Source organism: Hyperolius riggenbachi, unplaced genomic scaffold, assembly GCF_040937935.1.
Source record: "Hyperolius riggenbachi isolate aHypRig1 unplaced genomic scaffold, aHypRig1.pri scaffold_289, whole genome shotgun sequence".
In the NCBI taxonomy this organism is placed as follows: Eukaryota; Metazoa; Chordata; class Amphibia; order Anura; family Hyperoliidae; genus Hyperolius; species Hyperolius riggenbachi.
The window spans coordinates 62,299-77,812 of record NW_027152500.1 but is presented as its reverse complement, the minus strand read 5'-3'; the positions used below and the strand labels follow the sequence as shown (position 1 = coordinate 77,812).

Here is a 15,514-nt window from a genome sequence, read left to right as displayed (position 1 = left end):
GGGTAGTGGTGGTATAATGTTGCTGGGTGGGCGTAGTAGTGGGTATAATGTTGCTGGGTGGGGGTAGTGGTGGGTATAATGTTGCTTGGTGTGGGTAGTGGTGGGTATAATGTTGCTGGGTGTGGGTAGTGGTGTGTATAATGTTGCCGGGTGTGGCTAGTGGTGTGTATAGTGTTGCTGGGTATGAGTAGTGGTGGGTATAATGTTGCTGTGTGTGGGTAGTGGTGGGTATAAGACAAAAGACAAGACAAATAACATTTATATCGCGCTTTTCTCCTGGTGGACTCAAAGCGCCAGAGTGGCAGCCACTAGGACGCGCTCTATAAGCAGTAGCAGTGTTAGGGAAACTTGCCTAAGGTCTCCTACTTAATAGGTGCTGGCTTACTGAACAGGTAGAGCCGAGATTCGAACCCTGGTCTCCTGTGTCAGAGGCAGAGCCCTTAACCATTACACCATCCAGCCACTACCGTATAATGTTGCTGGGTGGGGGTAGTGGTGGGTATAATGTTGCTGGGTGGGAGTAGTGGTGGGTATAATGTTGCTGGGTGGGAGTAGTGGTGGGTATAATGTTGCTGGGTGTGGGTAGTGGTAGGTATATTGTTGTTGGGTGTAGGAAGTGGTGGGTATAATGTTGCTTGTACTACACAGTTGTGCTACATCACATTAAATAATACATGTATAATAGTTTTCACCGTCTTTCACTAACAGGGGGTGAGCGCGACCAATTTGCGCCTGAAACTAAACCAGGGTTTGAGAGTGAAGGGTTACATTCCTAAGGACTCTCCAGGGTAAGTTATGTCTCAGTTAAGGCTGTGTATACCATATACCGCATTTTTCGGACTATAAGACGCACCTAAGTTTAAAGGTCAAAAATTAGAGGAAAAAAATATATACTAAAGCTGGTGGTCTATGGTGCAGGAACGTCTTATGTATCTTTTGTCCCAAACTGTCTCCACCAAGAATGACCCCCACTGCCCTCCCAGCACACAATATAAGCAGTGTTGATCGGATACCTCATTATCCTATTCGAGTTTGGTCGAATTCGGATAGTAAACTATCCGAATTCATCTCGAAGTTCGATATTCGAGTTAATCGAATATCCGATTCGACCTCGGATATCCGACGTCACTATCTGAGTCTGTATTCGAGTAAAATATTCGAGCTGGCCTTAAAGAGACACTGAAGCGAAAAAAAAATGATGATATTATGATTTGTATGTGTAGCACAGCTAAGAAATAAAACATTAAGATCAGCTACATCAGTCTAATTGTTTCCAGTACAGGAAGAGTTGAGAAACTCCAGTTGTTATCTCTATGCAAACAAGCCATTAAGCTCTCCGACTAAGTTAGTCGTGGAGAGGGCTGTTATCTGACTTTTATTATCTCAACTGTTCCTGGACTATTTACTTTTCCTCTGCTAGAGGAGAGGTCATTACTTCACAGACTGCTCTGAAAGACTCATTTTGAATGTTGTGTGTTGTGTAATCTGCACATATTATAGAATGATGCAATGTTAGAAAAAACACTGTATACCTGAAAATAAAAGTATGAGAATATTTTCTTTGCTGCTAATCTTCTAGTAATTATTCATAGTACACAACCAATTCACTATATCATATATTTTTTTTCGCTTCAGTGTCTCTTTAAATAGCTTTTAAAACTTGTATTGGGGGTCATTGATGCATGAAACCACTTTTTTTATGAAGAAAAACATCAAGTGATTATGTGGTGATGTAGTAGTTATAAAAAAGGTATCAAAAATAGTAAATTAACTTCATGAAAAGTGTTTGTATTAGAAGGTGTGTCCAAAATGGTTGTAAGTTGTAAGTCTTCATTTACGTCGTCTTCATGTTCTTCTTCTATATCTTTTTCTTCTACTTCTATATCATCTTCTTTTTTTTCTTCTTCTATATCTTCTTCTACTCGAATCTTCTTCATCTTCTACTTCTTGTATCTTCTTCAATTATCTTTTTCTTCTTCTAAATCTTCTTCTTCTTCCTCTTCTTCTTCTTCTATACCTTCTTCTTCTATATCTTCTTCTTCTTCTCCTTCTCCTTCTTCTTCTATATCTTCTTCTTCTTCTACTGTATATCTTCTTCTTCTTCTATATCTTCTTCTTCTTCTTCTATACCTTCTTCTTCTATATCTTCTTCTTCTTCTCCTTCTTCTTCTTCTATATCTTCTTCTTCTTCTATATCTTCTTCTTCTTCTCCTTCTCCTTCTTCTTCTATATCTTCTTCTTCGTCTTCTATATCTTCTTCTTCTTTGTCTTCTTCTTCTATATCTTCTTCATCTTCTTCTTCTATATCTTCTTCTTCTATATCTTCTTCTTCTTCTTCCTCTTCTTCTCTATCATTATATTATGTGTCTTGGTTTTCCTTTCTTTTGTAATATTTTTTTTTACTTCTTTTGTGGAAATAATTTATTTTAATAACACCATAGTTATATTTGTGTTGATGGCATAATAGGTAGGTAGTGGCACATTGCAAGCCACAGCGCCTTTTTCTGTGTACCCTGGCGGTGGTAAAACACAGACATCAGCAGGAGGAGGAAGTAGTTGCAAGTTGTAGAGTGGTAATAGCTGCCGGTAGGAGAGTGGGTGGGCAGGTGGCAGCAGAAAATAGTTCTTCTTCTGTTCTCCCTGGCAGTGGTAGCAGCACACAGACAGCAGAAGCTCAATGCAGCTACAGGAGGAGGAGTAGTGTGTGTCAGGCAGTGTGATTTGACTGACATAATAGGCCCTGGTTCCTAGCGGTGGTACCAGGGCCAAAAATAAACAGCATGAGGTTCCAGACAGCGGTCGTGAAGCCCACATTGTGTCCAAAACACAATTGGGACAGCACAGTTTTCAACCCGGACACCTCTAAAATAATTACAATTTTTTTTGCCAAAATAATGCAGGCAGCTATTTTTGAGCGTAATAGCTGTTGGCGCATGGGCAGTAGCACCTTGTAATGTGTTCCCTGGCAGTGGAGACACAGACAGCAGGAGGAAATACAACAGCAGGCAGCGTTAGGAGGATGAGTGTGTGTGGCAGACTGGCATTTGGCAGCAGGCAGGAGGGCAGGCAGCGAGAAATAATAGGCCCTGGTTCCTAGCGGTGGTTCCAGGGCCGTAAATACACAGCATGAGGTTCCAGACAGCGGTCATGAAGCCCACATTGTGTCCAATACACAATTGGGACAGCACAGTTTTCAACCCGGACACCTCTAAAATAATTACAATTTTTTTTTTCAAATTAATGCAGGCAGCTATTTTTGAGCGTAATAGTTGTTGGCGCATGGGCAGCAGCACCTTGTAATGTGTTCCCTGGCAGTGGAAACACAGACAGCAGGAGGAAATACAGCAGCAGGCAGTGTGAGGAGGATGAGTGTGTGTGGCAGACTGGCATTTGGCAGCAGGCAGGAGGGCAGGCAGCGAGACATAATAGGCCTTGGGTCCTAGCGGTGGTACCAGGGCCGTAAATAAACAGCATGAGGTTCCAGACAGCGGTCGTGAAGCCCACATTGTGTCCAATACACAATTGGGACAGCACAGTTTTCAACCCGGACACCTCTAAAATAATTACTATTTTTATTTTCAAAATAATGCAGGCAGCTATTTTTGAGCGTAATAGCTGTTGGCGCATGGGCAGCAGCACCTTGTAATGTGTTCTCTGGCAGTGGAGACACAGACAGCAGGAAGAAATACAGCAGCAGCAGGTGTAATGTGTGTGTGCGCCACTTCATGTCCTCCTCTCGCCGACAACAGGGGCCAGGAATTCGCCTTCCACCCAAGCCTGGTTCATTTTGAGAAACGTCAGTCTGTCCACAGACTTGTGAGACAGACGAGATCGCTTCTCAGTGACGACTCCACCGGCTGCACTGAAGCAACGCTCTGACAGTACGCTGGAAGGGGGGCAGGAGAGCACTTCCAGGGCGTACTGCGCAAGCTCGCTCCAGATCGCCAGGTGCTTGACCCAATACTCCATGGGATCAACAGGGGCAACGCTGTCAAGCCCGCTGAAGGACTCCATGTAGTCAGCCACCATGCGGGTCAAGCGCTGTCTGTGACCGGAGAAGGATGCTGCTGCAGGCACCTCCTCTCTAGTCCTTGGCAGCTCTACACTCATGTAGAGCTCATTGGTCAGAGACAGCAGGTCTGTGGTGTGTGTGCGCTTGCTGCTGGTGGATGCAGGCACCTGCTGCTGCCTCTGTGCTGGCTAGACAGTGGGGGTGGATGGCTGAGGGAAGGCTTCCTCCAAGCGCTGAACAAGGGACAGCTGCAAATCCCTCATTTGTTGCGCACGGTCTCCTCCTGCAGGCAGGAACTGGCTGAGCTTCCCCTTCAGACGTGGGTCCAGCATCATGCAGATCCAGATGTCCTCCCTCTTCTTCATCTGGATTACCCTTGGGTCCGTGCGCAGGCACCTCAGCATGTGCGCTGCCATTGGGAAGAGTCTGGCCACGTCTGCTGGCACATCATCGGCAGCCCCAGAGCCGACAGTGCTGTCTTCCTCTTCCTCTGCCTCCTGCACCTCATCCTCTCTCCACCCCCGCACCAGTCCAGCTGTGCTCTGCTGCTCCCCCTCATCAGCAGCAAGGTCAGGGACCTTCACCAACTCCAAGCCCTCTTTCTCAGAGGTGGCCTGTGAAGCTGCCTGCAGCTCCTGCTGGTCCAAGGCTGCCGCTCCCACTTCCAGCAGTGCATACAGGGCCCTGTCCAGCACACACAAAGGGGACCCACTCGCACACCATTGCATGGTCCCCGCTTACCATGTTGGTGGCCTGCAGGAAGGGTGCCAGGACTGAACACACCTGCTGCATGTGCCCCCAGTCCTCGGTGGAGATGATGGACGGGAGGTTGGTGGCGGCACGCCCAGTTGCAGTGATGGCGGCAACTGTTGCTCGTGCAACCTACTGGCTGACAGCCTGCCTCTGTTAAACCAGACACTCCAACATCGCCATGGTGGAGTTCCAGCGAGTTGGAACATTGATCATGAGCCGATGCTATGGCAGGCGCAGCTCCTTCTGCACTTCTTCCAGGCTCGCTACGGCTGCAGGCGAGTGCCGGAAATGACGCACAACCTTCCTTGCCGCCTCAAGGAGTCGGTCCATCCCCTGGTAGGTCCGCAGGAGCTTTTGGACTACCAGGTTTAGGACGTGCGCCAGGCAGGGGATGTGGGTCAGGTCTCCCTTGCTGATGGCAGCAACAAGGTTTGCCCCATTGTCGGACACAACCTCTCCAACTCTGAGGCCTCTGGGGGTCAGCCAATTCCTCTCCTGCTCTCAGAGTTTGGCCAGGACATGGTTCGCCGTCAGTTTGGTCTTCCCCAGGCTGACTAATTCCAGCAGTGCTTGGCAGTGGCGGGGCTTCACGCTGCTGCTGAGGCGGGGGGTTTGGGCTAGTGTGCCGGAGGATGGAAGCGGATCAGAGGAACCTGCTGCAATTTCGCTGACCCTGCATGGTGGCACCACCCACTGCGTTGTTGCTGCTGCTGCTGCTCTGAGTGTCCGATGCTGCTCGCCCCTCCTCACCTCCTTCCACCAAGCTGACCCAATGCGCGGTGAAGGACAGATAGCGGCCTGTCCTAAACCGGCTGCTCCACGAGTCCATGGTGACGTGGACCCGTTGACCCACCGCGTGATCCAGCCCTCTCCCGACATTGGCCATCACAGAGCGGTGAAGTGCAGGGATGGCCGTGCGTGCAAAATAATGTCGGCTGCTGATTGGCCAATCGGGGGCTGCACACATCAGGAGCGCACGCATGTTGCTCCCCTCCTGCACAAGGGAATAAGGCAGGAGTTGGGAGCACATGGCCTGTGCCAGCAAGCCGTTCAGCTAACGCACGCAACCGCTGCTGGGAGGCAGAACCCTGACCACCCCCTGGAAGGTGTCGCTGAGCAGGGTCTGACGACGCCTTTTGCTGGCACGGGAATCAGTGGAGGGAGCAGAGGAGGCCACTGAGGACTGGCTGCCAGAACAGGCCTCAGTGTCGGCGGCAGGAGTTGCAGAGGGAGGAGGAGCAGTGCGTTTCTGACGCACTCCTGCTGGTGCTGCTGGAGGAGGTGGAGGAGGGCAGGTGGCTGCTGCCGACGGCTTCGCAGTGGTGGCGGGTCTGCCACTGCCACTGCCAGCTTCCTTCAACTTCATGAACTCCTCATGCTCATGAAAGTGTTTCCCTGCCAGATGGTTCACCAGAGAGGTGGTGCCAAACGCAGAGGGCTCCTTCCCTCTGCTGAGCTGCTGGCGGCACTGGTTGCAGGTGGCATACTTGCACTCCACATATGGCAGGGTGAAATAATTCCAAATTGAGGAGGTGAAGTGGCCCCTTCAGCTGGAAGGTGCTGCTGCCGCTGGTCTCCCTGTGGTGGTTGGGGGGGGGGGGGTCTTGGTGCGGCTGGTGGTGGCACTGGCAGAACTCGTCTCTGGATCAGCACGCTGTGTGGCCTGCATACCATGCCCACTTGTGATCCTGCCCATGCCTGCAATGCTGATCCTTCTAGCAAGGCCCACAGACGCATCCTCCTCCTCCTCCTCAGAGCTGATGACATCCCCACTCCCAGGACCTGGCACCCAGTCTCTGTCCTTCACCCTATCATCATCATCCTCCCCCTCCGCAATTATGTCCTGCTGGGATCCCACAAATTCCCCTATGCATGCATGGGTGGATGGACAGTCACCACTGTCTGACTGTCCAAAAAATCATCCCCCAAAGTGCCCATGAGCATTCCTTCCTCCTCCAATTCTGCCACAACAGCACTCCATAACCCCGCTGTGCTTGGGGATAAGAAGGTGCTGAGTGACAGGGTGCTGGTGTCGCCCGCTGGGGCTGGAGAACTGCTCAGCGTTGGCTGATGGTGTAATGGTTAAGGGCTCTGCCTCTGACACAGGAGACCAGGGTTCGAATCTCGGCTCTGCCTGTTCAGTAAGCCAGCACTAATTCAGTAGGAGACCTTTGGCAAGTCTCCCTTACACTGCTACTGCCAATAGAGCGCGCCCTAGTGGCTGCTGCTCTGCTCTGGCGCTTTGAGTCCGCAAGGAGAAAAGCGCAATATAAATGTTATTTATCTTGTCTTGTCTTGTCTCTCCTCCTCCTCCTCCCCAGGCAGTGCTGGTCGGCTGCTGCTGCTCTTGCGAACAGGAGTGGCGGCGGGGGTTGAGGACTCGGTTCCAGAGCTAATGGTGGCCTGCTTATCCACCATTAGTTCCTCCACAGAGTCTGCGTCCTTCTCCTCAATAGGACGGCTACGACCTGGCGGTGGGAGGAACATCTGCGCCACACGCTGCTGCTGCTGCTGTGTCTCTGCAGCGTGACTCCCAGCTGTTGGGCGGCCAAAGCGTCCACGTCCAGTGGCTAATGGCGGAATAGCCACTGGTGCAGACGCAGAACTGCGCATGGTGGTGGTGGCGCGGCTGCCACGCCCACGACCTCCTCTCTTGGCGATGCCCTTGCTGCCCCTGCCCAGACCGCGGCTGCCAGTGCCAGACATCGTATATTTTTAATATTATACAAATGAAAAAAAAACCGTATGTATGTAAAGGCGGGTGGGACAAGTGGGGTACTTTAATGGGGTGGGACTGGTGGTGGTGGGTGTGTGAGGTGACAGACAGGTGTACTCTACAGCAGAGATCGGTGTAGCGCTAACGAGAGAGTGCGCAGTGCGCACACAAAGACCCTAGCTGACGCTGACGGATGGTGTCCCTATACACAGACTACAGTACAATTCAGCAAATACACAATACAAGTAATATAAACAATAGGACGGGTGTAGCACTAACGAGAGGGTGCGGACAGCGCAGACGTGCACTGCACACACAAAGACCCTAGCTGACGCTGACTGACGGTGTCCCTATACACAGACTACAGTACAGTACAAGTCAGCAAATACACAATAGAAGTAATAGAAAAAAATAGGACGGGTGTAGCACTAACGAGAGGGTGCGGACAGCGCAGACGTGCACTGCACACACAAAGACCCTAGGTAACGCGGTGACGGACGGTCCCTATACACAGACTAGAGTACACTACAGTACTACTAACTAAACAATAGAAGAATCTAGCTAAATAATAGAACAGGTGTGACTAGATTACAGAGAGCAGATACAGGACAGGTATAGTAGTAAAGCTGGGCCTTGCTAACTACAAAATAGTACAAATCTATCTAACACAGAAGTAGTAGTACAGTAGACTAGGACAGGTGAGAGCACAGGTAACTAGAGACTAGAGCACAGAGCAGGGCAGGCTGCCTTGCCTAGGCACAGGGCCTAGCTGCTGGCTGCAGCTGCAGCAGCACCAGTGACAGTCTCCCTCCCTTGTCCCTAATCACACAAACTAAACTACCTAAAATACAATCTATCTACAATACAAAGCAATACAGTTGAATATCAAGTGTTGGAGTGCAGACAGACAAAAAGCACTCGAGCAATCTCTCAGTACAATCAGTCAGTAAGTCGCAAGCAGGACGAGTGAGGCAAGATGGCGTCCGCTATTTATAGAGGGGGGCTTGGCCAGGCTCCCCCTCTGTGATTGGCTGCAGTCAGAGGGCTGGGAACCCTCTGATTCGCTTGTGAGGACTCGAGGTGACGTCAGACGTGACGCTATCCGAGCTGGTGACGCTATCCGAGCTCGGATAGCTAGGATATCTCCGGATAGCTGCTTGCTATCCGAGTGCGCTCGGATAGCACAGCCCGGATAGCTAATACTATTCGAGCTCGGTATTCGAGCTCGAATAGTGAAAAAAGAGCTAGGATATCCGAGTATCTCGGATATCCTAGCTCCGATGAGCACCACTGAATGTAAGCATACATTGCCTTGTGCTGCATCTCATTAACCCTTCCCCTACAGTTGCATAAAGCTTTACTATCACCTTATTGGTCCCGTGGACGGCTTCCACAACACCAGCTTCATATTCAGGGTGTCTGCTTGTCAGAGATCGTCATCAGCAAATCCTAGAACTTCTAGCGGGTAGTATATCAGCAAGGTCCTGTGTGACAACGAGCTAGGCAGCCGTTCACCTGCAGGCATGAATGCGAAAAACTGGCAGCATGTGGCAGATCCGCAAGGTCTGGTGTGAGAAGGACCGAGGCAGCCATTCGCCTGCGTACATCCATGCGGAAAACTGGCATCGGGTGGGAGATTAGGGAGGTCCGGTGTGACAAGGAGTAAGGCAGCCATCCACCTGCGGGCATAACATGCGATGCAGTCCAGCCTACAGGACCTGGTGACAACAGCGGGAGCGAGGACACAGCTCTGAAATTCCAGAAGTGAACCGGAGGCGGGGCCGGAGCATCGGTGAGGGGCTGCGTGGGCACAGGATGTCTGCGGGGGACCATTAGAAGCTCAGGGTAAGTTCAACTCATTTTCCCCCGACCCTACAGTATTCTTTTAAGATACGTAAAAAAAAGTGACAGTATTTTTTTTAAAGTACTTAAATACATACCATAAGGACTCAGCTTTTCTACTATGTATATCATGAGAGTATATTACTGTTACTTTTTCAAATAAAGGCTTGCAATTATTGATCAGGTACAAAAAATATTTCCAAATAATTTATTCTTGCAATAAATTATACTAGGAACATCATTTAAATGTTGTAATAACTGGTACGAATGGACAAATAAAATGTGTGCGTTTGATTTTGAGTAGCATTGTTTATTTTAAAACTATAGATGATGGAATTGGAGGAATAGTGTATTTTTTCTTTTTCTTTTCCTTGTTTTTCCCTGTAAAGGAACAATATCGATGAACATGTTTTTTTTTTTTCAATTGGGAAGTGCTGCTATGTACTGATGTATACATTTGAATGCTTATCTTTTTGTTTACTGTTATCTAATTACTTTCACACTTTTCTTTTTGGCAAATCTGATGGCAGAGTGAACCATGAGGGGAGGGGGGAATTCCCTCACACTGTGTGTGTGTGTGTGTGTGTGTGTGTGTGTGTGTGTGTGTGTGTGTGTGTGTGTGTGTGTGTGTGTGTGTGTGTGTGTGTGTGTGTGTGTGTGTGTGTGTGTGTGTGTGTGTGTGTGTGTGTGTGTGTGTGTGTGTGTGTGTGTGTGTGTGTGTGTGTGTGTGTGTGTGTAAGCTTTGCCTGTCTCTGACTGAGCTCTCTGTAGAGAGTAGAGGAAATATATCTTATGTGCAACATAAACATTTGTAATTGTGTGTGTGAAACCTGATACCTGACAGGCTTTTCATATAACTCTGCTTCAATATTACACTGTTGTTAGCATGTCAGACGGCAGAGATGCATACTTTTGCAAATGAGACATTGCAAATGTAGCTAAAATCTACACACAATGAATTAAATCTTTTGCTTCTGATATTTAACATGAAAACAAGAAAATGTTTACACAGCTACTTAGAACTTATTTGTACATTGTCATTTTAGACACTTGAGCCCATAAGCAATTCCACTTTTCTTCTAAGTTCTCTCCTAGGAGATAATTTTTCATCTTCTATTTAAAATAAATTTTCAGCACTTTTCAACTGAAAAAGTACTGAAAAGTAAGTGCAAAAGTACTATCAAAATTATTTTGAGTATTTTCTTGCTTGGTGGTGGCTTAAAGGGCAATTTATTGACAAATGTAAAAATATCAGCTAGGAGAAAACTCAGGTGAAAAAGTGAATTGTATATGGCCCCTGGTTTGATAATGTTCCATTAAAATGCATTGAAAGTAATTACTGAAAACAAATATTTCCTCCAAAAAGCCTTAATTATCTTGAAAACAAGCAACTAAAAAATTCCAAAAATATTCCAGAACAGTGTCTGCATAAAATGTGCATATGTCCTTTACCTAGAGTATGCAGATATAACCATAAGAGCGATTTCCCAAATATATGTATATCCCACCAGAGGGTCAAAACTTCCTTATAGGCACTGGTAAAAAATACATGTAATCCAGAGACAGTTACAATATCATCCTCACCAACCAGGTTCTCTCCGGATAATTACTCCTGGGGAATGCGTCCTGGATGCGTGCTGTTGTCCACACGGTCCCGGTGGTATGTATCCAGAGTTGCCGCTCTCGTAACTGCGGCTTCACACTGTTACTTCGCCGTCCCGGCTCAGATGGTCGACGTCTGGTCTTCCGGTCCCAGTGATGACATCACTTCCTCCAGTGCGTCTCACTGCGCTGTCGTTAGCACTTCCTTGCACTCCACTCTACTCCACTATCACCATTCGTGCCACTCTACCATTGCTGTGGCCCACTCGCTCTGCTGATGGCATGAAAGCAAAGCTCAGTGAGAAGGTCAGGAGCGGATTTCATTGGCTCCTGACCCTGTGATCACTGTGAGCCAATCACAGCCAATCATAGTGATCACAGGGTCAGGAGCCAATGAAATCGGCTCCTGACTGGCTCACAAAACTCTGATGTCATACTGACAGCAGAGTGAGTCTGCTGCAGCGATGGGAGAGCTTTGTGATTGGCGGTAGCGGCGGGAGTATGCGGTGCAGTTATTAAAGTCTAAGCCCTGGCAGGGATAAAAGGTCCCAAACACGGCATAGATTTCAATTACCAAAGTCCAAAACAGGTTAATATTTAATTTTATTTGATGTCTGTAAATGATCAGTATCATCTCTGTGGCATAGCTGGCTGTCTGCTTCCTATAATTGAGGATGTGGGGAGTGGACACAATGACTAACTCAGTGTAGTGATGGCTGATTTCTTTATTTCAGTTTTGCCATAAACGTGGGAAAAGATTCTAACAACTTTGCCCTACACTTCAATCCTCGATTCGACCAAAATGGAGACACCAAGAAAACAATCCTCAATTCACTGCAGGGCGGTGTTTGGGGTGCAGAAGAGAAGAAAGATGTCTTCCCCTTCAAGCAGGGGGCAGAGACCACAGTAAGTTTATACATTTGAGAAATACAAAATAAGGGGGTCTAGGCCCGGATTTACCTCACTGGAGCCTATAGTTGTTATAAATCACCTTTTTGCTTCGACACCAGCAACTTCGAGTTGCACCTCACAGACTGTGAGATAATTTGACTCTCAACACAACAAGCATTATTGGAGATAGACTGTTCTCAGGCGTCTTCAATATACAAGGCGTTTATTCACTACACAGATATACAGATACAGTTCGTCATATCTTAGCCAAGCAGATTCTTCTTTAAGTTCCTTTGCGTTACAAGCTCTTGATCACCTTCCTGTTGCAGGTAATCAGGTCATCTTCTTTCTATTCTAAGTTACATCTAACTAGGTATATACAGCATACATTATATCAGCTTACATAAAGAAAGGAAATAATTATGGTTCCAGTCAGTAGAAGTCAGTAGATGGAGAGCGTGAAAGTAAGAGTCAGAATGCCCTCCGTTGGCCCATCCGGCCCTTTAATACTGACTAGGAAAGAGTTAAATGTGACCTCATCTGAGCCCTCCCTCAGACCCGACTATTGGCTTAGACCCCTCGTGGTGTCATAATACCCACCTACTCGATTAATATTCAATGATGCCTTTCACTTACATACAGGAATGTGATATTTTGTAAATATGGCCTATGTTTATTGTTCTCGTAGTCCATTTGTCTGGGGCAGTGTAGGCCTGTGGCCTTCCTTCAGGAACATGTTCTCAGTATCTGCTTGTATCATCTGCTTCAAGCAGTCACTGAGATGCTTCTGCCTGCATCACGAGAAGCTCTATTTAAAGGTATACTCTGTGAACAAGCCTTTTACCTAAAACTCAGGCCAAATAACTGAGGCCTACTTAAATTATAACAATAGGCACAAATGCCCTTGCACCCTAGACTTTGCCCTCAATAAACCTACAACCCCCCACCAAACTTCACCACAGGTGAGCTAACTTGCCCTGTTGTAACCTCCCCCCTACTTTCCCAGCCCTGGAATAGCTAGCTACAGGTGCCCCTTAGTTTTAGGTAGCCAGAAGTACCCCTAATAATAAGTAGCTAGAGGTCCCCCCAAGTATTAGATAGCTAGAGGAACCTCAGTATTGAGTAGCTAGACAAGCCCCCGACTGAAGGGTGATCTCGTCAGTGGAATGCAGAGAGCAGGGTAAGTAACTTTTCATTTACACTCATCAGGACTCTGCATAGGGAAGGGGGAAGGGAGGCACTCGGGGTGGGGGAGTGAGCCACCTTCCCATCATCATGTGCTTGTCGGCATGAGCCTATAGTGCCTTATGGTAAATCCAGCCCTGGGGGAGTCAGAACTTTTCATAATACAGCCAGGATGAGAATTTTTGATTGAAGTTGCTGCACACAATTACAATCTCATGAGACATGACTGCTGTTTCACTGTTAGAAATCTATGTGCTTCTATATATAGTCAGGTTTGCAAATGTTTGCCAATTAGTAGAAGACAATTAAGAAACAAATCCAGGTGCGCTGGATAACTTATTTTCTTCACTGTTTTTAAAGTATACATGAGGTACTGTAAATAATAGTAATGTAGCTTTACTTACCTGGGGCTTCCTCCAGCCCCTAGAAGCCTCCGTGTCCCTTGCCGCTGCCTCCCGACTCTGTAGTCGTCTCCACAGTAGCTGAGTCCAGGCGACTTGTTTGCAGTAGCTCTGTGCTTGTGCAGAATGCTCCCAGGCACAGGAGCGCAGCTGCAAGCAACGTCTGCAGGCACCCCTGTATGTGCAGAAGCCGATGACCCAGTCAGGTCGGCAGTCACTACAGAGACGACCCAGCGTCCACTTAATAAGGCAGATAACTAACAGGCTCAAGAGGATTGGCAGAACCATACAGAGCAAAGTTTAAAGGGCCCAGAGCTCAAAACAGAAAGCCAGCAGATACAAATAGCACCCCTAAAAAGTAAGATTGTTGCTACCACAAATCCAAAAACATGGTGAGCCCCTGAGCCTGTGGTAATGCCATCCTCATTGAGAGGTCCTGTGCTAATGATAGATGCAAATAATCCTACACATATACAGTAGCATTAAAAAGTATGTGAACCCTTTGGAATTACAGGATCTTCTCAAAAAATGTGCATATTGTGATAAAGTTCATTATTTTCTGTAATGTACTGATAAACATTAGACTTTCATATATTTTAGATTCAAATACACACAACTGAAGTAGTTCAAGCCTTTTATTGTTTTAATATTGATGATTTTGGCATACAGGTCATGAAAACCCAAATTTCCTATCTCAAAATATTAGCATATTTCATCCGACCAATAAAAGAAAAGTGTTTTTAAAACAAAAAAAGTCAACCTTCAAATAATTATGTTCAGTTATGCACTCAATACTTGGTCGGAAATCCTTTTGCAGAAATGACTGCTTCAATGCGGCGTGGCATGGAGGCAATCAGCCTGTGGCACTGATCAGGTGTTATGGAGGCCCAGGATGCTTCGATAGTGGCCTTAAAGGGAACTGAGTACATTCTCTTTCACTGGAATCTCTCCTGGCATAGAAGCTGCCATGTCCCCCCCTCCCCTTCTCACATTCCTTATTTACAGATGTCAGAGGGACTAATGGTGGATGTAGTTAGCTTTGGGATTTACTGTTGGCTGAGGGACTCACCCACATGTCTGTGCATATGTGGAACTAACAATTTTGTTTTTGGGGGGAGTTGCAGTGTGCATCTGCTGGCATTCTGTAAGTTTTGAGCCAAGGTCCTTTTAAATCTGCTCCATGAATTATATAAGGCTTTAGATGCAGATCGAACTTGGCTACACAGTCCCTATTTCCATGACCGCAATGCAATATCTTTATTTTACAAGTGGACTTCTATTGTTACTTTTGGGTTGACTTACTAAGGTGTCCCTAGAATGCAGAACATTGAAGAACATCAGTGGCCCAGCAAACCTGCAATAGAATTTTTAAGAATTTTCTGTTACGGGGTGGAAAAGGATTGCTGCTTTTGCAGACTGTTAATGAATAATCCGAGTATGCAGGACCATTTGCATTTACCTGTGCTTGTGCTGTCCAGTGTTCTCTAGCTGAGAAGACTCTTAGGCACTAAATCTGTGTCTCCTCTGTCATTCCAGGTTTTCTTTAAGTTCCAGGGAAACAGCATTACTGTAAAATTGCCTTCAGGAGAAGAACTCTCATTTCCACTCCCCTCCCCAGTGGATGAGATTTCAAGTGTGTTCTTGGTCGGCCTTCACCTCAAAAACATCACAATAGAATAAGGAAGAAACCAGCATCAATGAAGACAAATCTGAGCACCTCAACTGGAGACTGCTAATAAAAAATGTCCATGTGCATTGATGGTAGTGGACACATAAAAGGACACCTGAAGCTTTTCTTTAAAAAAAACAAACGTTAGATTCTTACCTTGGTAGTGGGAAGCCTTTGGATAGTCCAGAGGCTTGCCACATCCTCTTGCAGCCCACCATACCAGGTTACCTCTAAATTTCACTAATAAGAAAAGCAACATGGTAGGCAATAGATGCAAGACCGGACAGAGGCTGGGGAGGGGTGTCAGGGGAATGGTTGTACCTCAGGATGTCCAGACTTATCGTCCAACCAAATAGAGGAAGAGAATCTGGGCACCAGACCAGCTTCAAGAGTTTGTGGCCTCTGAAGAAGTGAGTGCTACGTGAGACAAACAACTGTCAAGC

The 15,514-nt window shown here is 47.1% G+C and overlaps 1 protein-coding gene across 1 annotated transcript; it reads left to right on the top strand.

The window, feature by feature from the left end:
• Positions 1 to 708: 708 nt before the first annotated feature.
• On the top strand, positions 709 to 15,185 carry LOC137543880 (galectin-1-like; the record flags this gene model as incomplete). The annotated part of the gene is made up of 3 exons (XM_068264951.1): positions 709 to 788; positions 11,660 to 11,831; positions 14,939 to 15,185. Coding segments are annotated over 3 exons (396 nt in total), but the record flags the coding sequence as incomplete, so codon positions are not given.
• Positions 15,186 to 15,514: the final 329 nt, after the last annotated feature.